Source organism: Zeugodacus cucurbitae, chromosome 4, assembly GCF_028554725.1.
Source record: "Zeugodacus cucurbitae isolate PBARC_wt_2022May chromosome 4, idZeuCucr1.2, whole genome shotgun sequence".
Classification (NCBI taxonomy): domain Eukaryota; kingdom Metazoa; phylum Arthropoda; class Insecta; order Diptera; family Tephritidae; genus Zeugodacus; species Zeugodacus cucurbitae.
In genome coordinates this window covers 49,183,484-49,195,931 of record NC_071669.1, presented here as the reverse complement: position 1 = coordinate 49,195,931, position 12,448 = coordinate 49,183,484, and the positions used below count along the sequence as shown (strand labels likewise).

At 35.9% G+C, this 12,448-nt stretch overlaps 1 protein-coding gene across 4 annotated transcripts in view; it reads left to right on the top strand.

Annotated features, from left to right (window-relative positions):
- The window catches only part of LOC128921795 (division abnormally delayed protein-like), a 289,849-nt gene that overhangs the window by 151,347 nt on the left and 126,054 nt on the right, over positions 1 to 12,448 (top strand). For 2 of the 4 annotated variants that reach the window (XM_054230179.1, XM_054230182.1), the window contains exon 2: positions 7,571 to 8,279. In XM_054230179.1, coding sequence (XP_054086154.1) covers positions 7,931 to 8,279 — 349 coding nt within the window. In that variant the 5' untranslated portion in view covers positions 7,571 to 7,930. Of the gene's footprint in view, positions 1 to 5,351; positions 7,114 to 7,570; positions 8,280 to 12,448 lie in introns of those variants that run through there. The other 2 variants (XM_054230180.1, XM_054230181.1) reach the window with 2 other exon arrangements.

The window sequence follows — 12,448 nt, the reverse complement described above, 5'->3', positions numbered from 1 at the left end:
GACACACTCACTTTTCTTCTGAATCATCAACCAAATTGGGCAAGCGAAGCTATGAAATCTTACGAATTACAGAAGAAATCGATTTTATTGAGAATCACTCACTCAACTGTCCGCCTGTCATGGCTAGGAGTACGCAACTCGTCAGAGTAAAATCAGATGGCTAATAATAATACATATATATATACAGAGACGTATGAGAAAATAAACAGACATAATTTAAAGCTGCTGCTGCTGAAGGGGTGGAAAGAGGAGTGGAGCGAATGCAGCTATAGATGGACATGCAATAGGTTAGCTCAGCTGCCAGTACCAGGTATGCATGTGCGTTCAAGTGTGTGGGTAGGATATGAATTCAAGAGTTTCCCATCGAGTTGTTCTGAGCTGTCTAGTGGAACTAAGCTATGGCCCAAAGGCCGAGCGAAGAGAGTCCTGAATGAACATCAGAACCAGCTGAGGGGTTTTAAGGTGAGTGCGTCCGTTCAATGCATTGACATCGATGCCGATTCAAGCATGAAACCACAATCTCCTATATCGCACACATACACATACAGCACACAGCACAAGTTCCGTCTGTTCGACAGACCACACGCACCTATCAAAAGTGCAATTGTTTTTAATTCACGCGGATTTGTGTCCAGTCTGTTGGCAAAAGGAAGGGTGTAGGGGGTGATGAGTTGATTCCACACTACACGTTGATGAATTAACTGATTTTTGCGATTTTCCGATTCTGTTTTCGTCTGCACCGGAACTGCTTGTGTAGGCAGTGTGGCCTATTGTTGCATGCAACTGTTATATATGTTGGTACTGCGGTTCAGACGAGATGATGGATGCATCATGGTTGGTTGCTTAATCGAATAGATAAGTTTTTGCGTTGAATGAATGCCAATTATTGTTGTTTTTGTTTCGTTTTCTGTTTCAGCTTCGGTCAGCTGGTGATTCTGGGGCAATTCGAATATCACTTGGCATCTATGAGTGATTGTGTATGTATATATGATATATTCGAAAATCAATATTTCTGTAATAACTGAATGCGCTGAGGGAAAAATTTATGTACTGGATCGGTGAGTTGGTTATATGAGGATGAGCTTAGGTGGTAATGTTCTGACGAATTTCGTTTGAAGAGTCTATAAAACTTAATTACTTCACATTCACTATTTTATCTACGAATGTATACGGTTTTACCCTAAGAAAGGTCACCAAAATAGTTCAATAACTTCGAGGAGTCAACCAGTCGTGTAAAGTCCAATTCGATCGATGGCTTGGATTTGGAGGGTTTTTAAAACAATTCATCGGGGTACTTATCTGCCAATATAATATTTGGGGAACAATTAAAACTATATAGCTGATGTTTATATAAAAAGTCGATATAATTACTGGGACTCCGAAGTATCATAAAAAACTTCACTGATCCAACTAGAAAGAGTCAGAAGAGAGTCATTGATGATAAAATACAGCAATGAATAACATTTAACAGACCGCTTTCGCGTCCACAACAACATTACTTTTCACAATCCTGCCTTTATTACTGTAGAAACTACCTTTAACAAACGAAATAGACTCCACTAACAAGAAATCTCCACATCAAATCACCACATGGATTCATTACTACTTCATATATCCTCAGATATACTAATTAGAACGCTAGGGTCACGATATGGAATACTTTGCAACTGGAACTCCATCATAGCGGAAGAACGATATCATCAATGTACCACAAAAACACCATATTATATAATATGAAAGTTCTCGATGAAATCACGAAAAATAATTGCTGTTAAATGAAAGCTTCAATTTCATTGTTGTTGCTTGCTTTGGTTGGACTTGCAAATGAAGCGTTAATTTCACACATTCCAAAAGCAGCAAGAAACAGCAAACTAAGAAGAACAACAACCATACACAGGATAAGTGCAACACGCCTTGTTGCAAGCGAAAAATATACGCAACCTCCGCAGCTTACCTCAACCTGTGCACCCCAACCCTCCTCCCTCATGATTCCAAGACAAAAACTTCTCCAATTTCAATAAAGAAGACAGTGAGCAGCCACTCTGGCAACCAATAGTTAGTCAACTGCAAAGCAAAAGGGCCATAATGGCGAAATAGAAGAAACTTAAGCACAGCGAAAAGAGAAGTGATACATATATGTATGCACATGAGAACAAAAATGCAATGCAAATAAAATGAAACTGACTATACTGGCAACGAACGCGACGCCTCCTTTGCCGCAGCCTTCACCTTCTTGGCTTCGGCCGAGCTGAGTCAGGAATGTCGGCGCTCTGCTGAGTACCAGCAGCCCATTGTGTGGCAGCCAAACTGGAACCTGTTAGACGAGAAAACATTGCGAGCGCACACACACAAACAAGCAATCACGGAAACGCACACATAGACACGCATGTGAAAAATCTTTCAGGTGAGCAGAAGGAGCGCTGCTTAGTACACCGGGGTCGGATCTCACATGATGTTCGCCATATGCGGGTATTGTTGGTACCATGTACGAGAGTCCATGTAGAAGGCAACTTGCGTCTTTCTTGTTGGTAATACGAATCGCGGCTCTTGGCAAAGAGAAAAACAAAGGACTAAATGAGTTCGAAAAAGGAGCGCGACACAAGAACAACGCAAAGATGAAACACGAATCTGGCAGCATTTCTTCTCAGCATTTCTTCTCAACATTCTTCTTCTGTAGTTGAACTCTTTTTGGCTTTATTTACTTAGTTTTGCAGTGAGAAAATGTATTTAAATATTCTGTTGTAATTTTATATATAGAAATCGAATTTAGTTTGAAGGAGACAAAGAGAATTATATATAACATGAAGATAATGATGAGTTTGATTTGAATTCATCTGAGCGGGATCAGCAGCCGAAATTTCGCTAATGTTTGAAGAAACTCAAATCCTCTGCCTTATAAAAATACCATTCCAGTATTTGATTAATCAAGGTCTAATCTTGACTAGAGACAGAAAGTTGGTTATAATGATCCAGGAAAAGATTTACTTATTATACTTGAATAGGTTTCGATCTCGACTCTGTTTCAGAATCACCGCTTTATTATGTCTCCATAACCACAGTTCTGTTGTAGCAAAGTTCTTCCGATAGTCGGTTTAAGAAATTCTGGTCGAGCCTTCGTTTTTAGAATATATACGTATGTATAAATATCTTCTTTTGTCAGTGTTTTTTGTTTATGCGAAACACTTTAGAGCAAAACGACACTAACGTGTTAAAATGGTTTCATATTATAAATTACAGCTTTTATCTTAATGATGTGGCAGCTTTTTAATTTCAAATCAACGTTTTGATGTTTCCTCCTGCCAGCCATAAACTCAATTCAATTTCAGACACGTTCGGTGCTTTGATCTTCCAACTTTTATTGCATGCCGGCTACTTTCGATCTGGACTCAATAATGTACTGACTGAAACTATGCATGACTCCGCGATTACTCATTAATCTATGTCGGCTGCAAAAAAAGACTTCGAAATAAATCGAAAATGAATGTGGGAATGCGCGGCTCATTTGTAAGCTTAATTTCGTAATAACGTTGCCATCTTAAAATGCCTTACTCTAGATGAATCTTCTTGAGAGTATTAAATTTAATTTCCTTCTTACAAATGGGTAAATTAGTTGTAAGGAATTTTGGGATTTTTTTCTTCTAGGAAATTTTTATGACTTCGTCCAGGAGTAAATATATTTTAAAATATGAAAATTATTAATAATATGCACACAAAAAATTTCTGATAAATTACAGACAAAAAGTCGTGTAGATGATGAGCGATGGATCTTAACGAACACATAAAACTGTTTACTTCTAAGAAGTCTGCGTAATGTTTTTGTACTAATTGGAGTTTTCGCTTAGGTCTTTAAACCATTGCAGTGACGCACTTAAGGCTAATATGGAGTCAGAATTAAATATTTTAAAGCTTTACAATTGTTCCAACTCCATTGGTCGTAATATCAGTGTTTTTCAAAGCAAGGAAATATAATTATAATATTCGTCACTGTAAAAAAATTGAGGTTTCTTTCATTGAATCCGTCGAGTGTTTGATTTTTCAGTTTAACTTTTTGATCTGTCGTTTATTTACATAGACATAAACGTATATTACAAAAGTTAAAAAACTTAATTTAGTCCTATTTTTTGACATATTGGATTTTTATATACTCTTTTAAGATTTTCACATATTGATCATAATGTTTACGGGATTCAAGAAGAATGTATGTTGTTGATTGGCGTGAGTGTAAATTTAAGTTTGATTCGAATCATTCAATTTTTAAACTACCCCCTTTTCTATAATGGGGCCTATTTATGGAAGATTAAGGCAGTTGTCTGGTTTACAGGCTTCAAAAAATCGATTTTTTATTTTGTTTTAAATCTCTTCCTAAACTATCCAATAATATGTCTTTAATTCCAGAAGCCAATTCGACATATTTTCGAAGCTAGAGCAGTTTTAGTGGCCGAGCGTCGAGCAGGTGCGAATGCTCAGGCAAACTTTAAAGCGCGTTTTCTCGAGTTTTCACTTTCACAAGTGTTAGAAAACGGTGCCGGCGATAGCAAAAAAGAATATATGTCCGATCGAAAAAAACCAAATCTAGCTTCAGTATTAAATTATCTTCTATTTGAACTAAAAAAGTTGGACAAAAGTATTATTTAAACTACTTGTTTTGCAACTTAAAGTCAATTTTTTTTCTTAAAAAAGTGAATTTTTTTTTCAAACTTCGTAAAAATTTGGAATTTTATAACTTCTTCGGTATTTTTTTAGTTCATAAAGAAAAGAAACTTATAAAAATTAAAAAAAAATTGGTTCGACTGTTTTAGATGCATCGCACGACCTCCATCACCGGCACCGATTTATAAATGCAGACTCCAAACGCTCCAGAAAAATACTTACAACTTTAAACAAATTTCAATATATTTTATCAATAAATATTATAATAAATAAGGGAGCCTTTACAAAGTTGTTTTGAGTTGAAAAATGATTTTTAAACAATTTTACTCAAACGATTTCGTCATTTTAATGATCTTGATATGGATAACCATACACCTATAATAATCATATGAATTTATTGGAAGATAATTCTAAATTTTCAAATAATGATTTAGTTTTATTTTTCTAAAAGTTATTTATATTTTTTTTTTTTAATTTTATTCACATAATTAATTTTTTTTTTGCGCATGGTTTAATACTCACTATCACTTATAATCGCCACCACTGTACAGCCAACAAAAATCAAATTTCACCAACAATCTGATCAAACTCGAACACACAACACTAACATCACAACCGAACAAGCAACACCAAACATGTGCCAAACGAACCACTATGTTCGAAGTTCGAAGCGAACAGCGACGAACATTTCTCAAAATTCTTGCCATTCAAACGCTATACGCCAACGAGTTGTCGGAGTGTTCGGACGTGTGCAACCGTAGTAGCGCTTAATTAACGCTAGTCCGCCGTTTAAACAGAGTAGAAAAAAAGAAAAAAAATAAAGCTAAAAAAGAAATACCGTGCGCTGTTAAACAGTGTTTAGCGTAAATTGAAATTTAATTAAATTGTTGTTTTTAGTATATTTTTGTAAAGTGCTGCAGTGTTCTCAGTGTTGACAGCGCATTGACCAACTTCAGTGACCTTAAACCTTTTGAGTTTATTTTGTTGTTGCGCTTATTTGACCGCTGAGTTGTTGCGATTTAGTGTGGATGGTTTGTCACTCTTCTGCTAAGCGTTTGTAGTGTGTACTTGCGAGCGTGTGCTGCAGATTAATAATCAAATCAGACCGGAAAATAAGAAAAAGAAACCGAAAACAGAGCAAGAGATCAATGATCAGAATAACAGCAACCACAAAATCAACAATTGGAAACGCATAAGCGCTGTTGCCAACAAGCGTTTAATAGCTAGCTAATAGTGTAAACTGTTTGTGTTTTTGGTGTAAAGCGTTTGAGTGTTATTAGAAGCGCATATACGGTGAAGGAACAAGTAAATCAAAAACAAAAATCAGCTGCTGAGTGGAACACTTCGGGCGCTGTGTAATAGTTTAGGACAGACAAAATTACGTATTCTATTTAGATTCTGTAAGCGTTTCGCTTAATGTACAATTTCGCACATTAAAAGCGCCAACACAAACACGCGCAAGCAGGAGAGCGGACGGTCGAAGAAACGTGCCAAACAAAGCAACTGCAAAAAGTAGAAGAACCAAACGCGTAAAAAAAGTAAAAAGCAATCCGTCAACAGCGTTACGGACAAGTGTAATAAAAACGAAGAAGAAGAAAGAAAGAAAAGTGACGTCGCCGTTTGCTTGCCGTTCTCATACGCTTCAGCGCTGCTTACGTTGACTGCAGACGCGTCGCGTCGCATTACCTGTGCTGTCTGTGCGCGCAGCGTCGCGGAGATAAACAATCGTACGAGCGTTCTTTTCACCTTTTTCTAAACGTATTCTTTGCTTTTGTAGCTTCTACACAGTTTATTGGTCGCGGATATATTTGTTTTTACTTGCGGCCGTCGGACGCGTTGCTTAAATTCAATTAGACGCACTCGTAAGTGAATAAACGCTTGTGAATGCGCGTGGTTAGATAGCATTAGTGTAGCTAGGTGCTGTAGAAAGCTGCTGTCGCGCGTTAAATGCTTAAGCGCTTGGTCAATTGGACTTGCACGATTAGCGTGCTATTGTCTGAGACGCTTGCTGGCGTGGGCAAACCTAACAGCCTATATGTAAATAACAGTTAAAAACACAGAAGACAAGAAATACAAGCACCAGCAAATAAAGGCGTACGCATCAATAAGCAATAAATAAAATAAAAGGAAGAGTCTCTAGGCGAAAAAAAATTTTAAGACAGTGTAAATTGTGACTTTTTTCACAAGAAGAATTTATCAAAACGCTTTAGCGCTCAGTTGTACGCAAAGCGCATTGCCGCCAAGTGTTCATTTCAGCTTAATTTAGCTAGCTATTGACAAGCGTTTCGATTGTGTGCCACACAACGCGACTGGCTGTCAACAGCGTGACTTTCATTGTTGTCCGCGCGAGCAAAAAAAGCGGCAGTCAGCTGTTCAGACACACATATTTACATAAAGGCAGGAGCAACAAAGTGTGCGGGCGCTAAAAATAAAAGCAAGTGCAACGCTTTAGAAGCATAATAGGTAATCGAAAGAAAGTCGCGCAAAGTGAAAAAAATAAACGCTTGACGCTGATTTATGCCACAATTAGTGGCGAGTTGTGGCATTCAAAAATAAGAAGTGCTAACAACAACAACATATATTGATATATAATAACAAGCAATAGGAAAATTTATACAATTGAATACATTTGTGAGACATACAACCGCAGGTGGCAATTTGTAAAGAATACGCGTGATTTTTGAAGGAAAAACTGAAATTTCTTAAAACGATATTTTTTATTGTGAAATTTTTTTATAAATAATACATTAAATGTACATATATAAATATAGATTTTATATTATTATTCAGTGTTCGTACAACATAAAAGTGTTTCAATGTGAAATTTAAATTTAATGAAATAAATTAATTGGCTAACAAGTCGTCTAACGCACACACCGGTTATTTTAATTTTCTAATTGTTGTTGTTGTTTCTTTGCAGTTTTGTGTTATTTATATTTGATAGCGGTGGAGCACAAAGGCAGCGCGATTTGTGAATTATTTGCATAGTGCGATATCAAAGGCGTGTTGCCGACGATATTACAACAACAATAAAAATTTAAAGAAATTACAATAATAAACATTAAAATAAATTACAACAAAAAATAAAATAAATTACAACAACAAAAATAAGAATAATTAAAGTATATTAAAAAGAAGTTAAATATCGCCAGTTAGTCGTATTTAAGCTCCATTAAGCGCTCGAAAGCCATACAACAACAATAAATAAGCAAGTGAAAAGTGTGCATACTATATTTGTTGTTGTTTTATTACATTAATACATAAAATCACACGTAAAAGTATGGCCCACTCAATCGCTGGAATTGCCGGCAAACAAAATGCCGCAAATCAGAAACAACGACAACAACTCCCTCTATTCACGCTGCTGCAAGTTTGCATTGCACTCTTAGTGGCCAGCAGTTGTTTGGCATTGCCAACGGCCGTCCAGGCGAAGCATCTCGATGGTGCTCATCACTTTCATGCACACCATGAACTACAACAACAACAGCAGGAGCACCACGCACATCACAGGCGCCGCTTGCAACGCGATTCGACCAGCAAGATTTTAAACACACGCGAACAATGCAACAGCGTGCGGGATTACTTCGAGACGATCGACAGTAAGTTGAGCGGCAACTTTGAGGAAAAAGGTGAGTCAGAAACCAAAAATATTTATTTTTCTTGTTTTTATATTTTGTTAATGTGTTTGTGAAGTAGTAAACTGCCCAAGTCACTAAGTAAGTCAGCCGGTTAGTGAGTGTGGCAGCTTTGCAAAACTTTAGCTAATGACTTGAAATAGCTCGTGGCAAGTATGTCCACATTGTTGTGGGTGTACCGTTAAAGTGCATTTAATGAAATGTCAATGGAAAGTTTTTACTTTGTAAGTTCCGTTGACTTTTGGTTTGCGCCGCTTAAGTGGCAAGACGTCGAATAAATGGGATTCCATTAAATAATTTATTAGCTAATAATCCCAAAATAATACAAAACTGTAAAATCATTTAATAAAAAGTCATTAAATTAAATTCAAATTTGCAATTACATGCAACAAATGCAACACAAAGGAAGTCCGCTGCCGGCAATAAATGGCAAAAGGCGAGGAAATGAGTGAGAAACTGGGGGATAAAAAATAAAAATTAATTTTAAAACGCAAAACTGGTTACGCTTCAGCGCATGTACTTCAAAGCCCGGTGCGAAAGCAAAGCAAACTCGCAAAGCTGTTGTTGTGGCAAGTTGCAAAGGCAAGCCAGCTTGTGTGTTTAATCAATTTCTCCCAGAAAAAATACGGTTTGTGTTGTGCGCGTTGTTGGTGGCTCACCTTTGGGGTAGGCCCTACTGGTGACAGTTAGTGGGAAGCATATATAGCAACAAAGCGTCTACAAAAGTTAAGCAAATAAAACACTCCGCTTGCTTTGAGTTGCATTTAGTCGATTTGAGAGCTTTTCATTTGAGTTTACGGCAAATATAGTCAACCTAGTTATACATATATGAATTTACTAAGAAGCTTTATGGTGGATACATAAATTACAATTATTTGACCTATTTATACTCGATTTTTTTATTAATAAAATTTTTGATACGTGAAATCACTTACCTTGTTTTCATTCTATAGCAATCGAAACTCAGAAAGGGAAATTATAGATTAAGGTAATACCTAGTATGGAATAAAACGATTAATGCAAACGAATCGAAAGTTTTAGGACGAAACTAGAGAGACATGAAAGCTTTTCAATTCTTAACTGTTGCTATGCTCTCCATAATTAGCAAAAGCTTCAACAAATTTTAGAAGCTTTTAGCTTTTGAAGCTTTAAGTTTTCGAAGCTTTTAAAGCTTTCGAATGTTATATTTTAAATTACGCGTTGCAAAATACATTAAAGCTCCAAACATTTGATTGCATTTGTATTTTCCACTTATCCCCTGAAAATACACTTCAACTTGTGCATGCAGAATTCTTATTGCCACTTAAGCAATCACTTACTTAGATTTCTTAACTAGAGCGGTTCTTCATTTTCCAAATTCTCCCTACAAACGAATTTATTTTGCCTTCATTGACAAGGACACCAGTAGAATTTGAGTATTCACAACTACATACATACATTAGTAATAACTGCGCTGAGCATCAAATTCTACGCACTTAAAACTTTCTTCAAGGATACGAAAAATGTCCTCGTCAAGTTTCTAGCAAAATGCCAACGTACGTTTCGGCATGTCTCACAAATGGGTGGAGTGAATAATAAGTGAATAAGAATAAGTAGAGAAAGGGGAAAAACAAAAAGCATCGAAAATTTGTAACAATGAGGAAAAGTTGTTAAACTTCGATAAAATTTGCTATATATAAAATTTGTAATAGTGTTTGCCTTACGGTTTTTGTTGTGTCATTCAGTATTGTCCCATCCCACGAACGAGCGACACTTTCATTGCGAAGGTCAGGACGAGTCAATCGTAAATGCGTAAATCACGAGCAAGAACTTCGATAAATCAAATACAACAATAAAACTACAAACTTCATTAAACTCAGAAGTGAGTGTTTTATACACACACCATAGTGAGAGGAAAGCGCTGCAAACTAGGGAAATTGGCTCGAAAAGTTGTGCGAAAGCTCAGTGAAAGGGGAAAGGCAAACCAAATGCATGCCGGCTGTTGGATATTGCGGTTTTCACAAAGTTCTGCGTGTGTCAAGTGATTTTATTTTCACTGTGGTTTTTGTATTTAAATTGGATAAAGTTTGGCTTTTGTAGTATGTGAAAAATTAACACCAATTTATGAGTTGTCGAACAAATTAATTGAGTACTTTTGCATTTAGCGATTGGAAGGACCGGGAAATTGTTGTCGTTACTTGTTGTAGTGTGGTAGAATCAATATTTACAGTTATATTACTTTGTTGCAAGCAAAAGATAATTAATAAATGCGGTGTGCAGCAAAAACAATAACAACTAAATTTTCAATTAATATTTATAAAGTGTCAATAAATAGTTTCAAAGAATCAAAACTATGGCGCAGTATACCTCCAACATATGTAAATTATATATAGTAGTAGATGTAGAAGGGATTTATATCATCTCATGATAATTAGAAAGTTTCCGTATATGTCTACAGAGGCCTTTAATTTTTCATCACATCCTCGATCAATTAATAAACCCCGATACTTATTATCTCAAGTTCCCGACTTCATCCGAACTTCTTAACCGGTTTAACCACATTTATTCACATTGAGAAAAATAAATATTTGGTATATAAAAAGTATAATGTTTTAGAAAACGAAGTATTTTATTCAATAACTTATTAAAACTTCAAGGCACACCCCAATTTACACTTATAATATAATGGAACCTGTTGCATTAGCAATTAAACCGCAAAGCCGATAATAAATTCCCAACCGTCGGGCGGGTGTTTCATAAGTAAAAAGCTATTTCAACTAATTTTCCATGAACTATTGAATTATTCACGAACGGGGTGGCGTTCCATGACTCGAAAATGCGACAATTGACGCCAGCGCTAATGACACGGTGACGCGATCTTCGCATGCTGGAGGAAAACGTGTGCAATAAGCCACATGGCAGGTGACACAGACAGACGGATGAACGGACAGATAGACAGACAGTATTAGTAAATAACAAGCAAAACAAAAGATCAGGGAGACAAACATAGAAAATAAAAAAATTAATAAAACAGTTAGCAAAAAAAGAAAATGCAAAGCAAAATTTATGAGAGAAAAAAACCAAGAGAGTAGACAGACACGATAACTTTGTGACAGCCCCAATACAATGTGCATAAATTATCTGACGGCGTCATGAATAAAATGATTAAATGCAGTTAGCTCATGATTTATGACATTAAATCACTTGCTCAGTAACCGAATAAGTGAGAGAATAGCGTAAGCAAATAGGTTTCATACAAACTTCACATAGTTGCTAAGACGATGAAGTTTTTCTAATTAAATATTAAAAAAATTAAATTATTGTTAAATTAAATGTTTATATAAAATGTTATTAAAATAAAATATTAAAAATTTATTTTAGAATAAAATAGCAACAATAATTTATTTAGCAATTGACAGCTAAGCCAAAAGCATTTTTTTGTCAAAGTTTTTGCCTCGATGCGTTCTGATATGACGGCTTTGAGGCAAGCGAACTTATGAGAAAGTTTCACCTTTTTGTTGGTGTAAGTTTGCAAAAGTCATTGATTGTGGCATGAATGATGGATATCGTGGCACCAGAGTCTACAGTCTACTGGAACGAGTACATATGGGAACATATGTGCCACAAAAATAATGTTCTGCAAAAAATCTGCTGGAAAGTGAGCAAATTGCAGCGACTAATTTAAGGTGGATACCGACCAATATGTATGTAGCCAACTTCCATTGATAAAATCCGTGTCTAACCATTAAATAAGCGTAAAAATCATTTAGTCTACACTTCCTAAGGAAAGTCCATACAAATATTTACGCTTGCAAATTTGCGAATTAGTTGGAGGGGCCAAATGGCCCAGCTAACATCGAGACAGCTTATTCATCCGGTATAAATATATTAATTGCTTATTATTTGAAGACTAGTATACAAATCCAGCTACCCGTCAGTATATTAAGTAAATAGATTTCTTGTTTGAATGTTGCCAATAGTCGTGTTCGATTTGATATCGATTCGATATCTCAATGTGCATGAGAAACCAAAAAAATATGTTGATAACTCTTTAGAGTTTTAAGATCTTTTTTTATTCTTCTTATGCTGTCTTTATACGAGTTACTTGTTCGCTGAGATTCTTTTTGCTTTTTACACAAATCTTTCCGACAGGGCTACCATATGCCACTCGCGCACACATATTT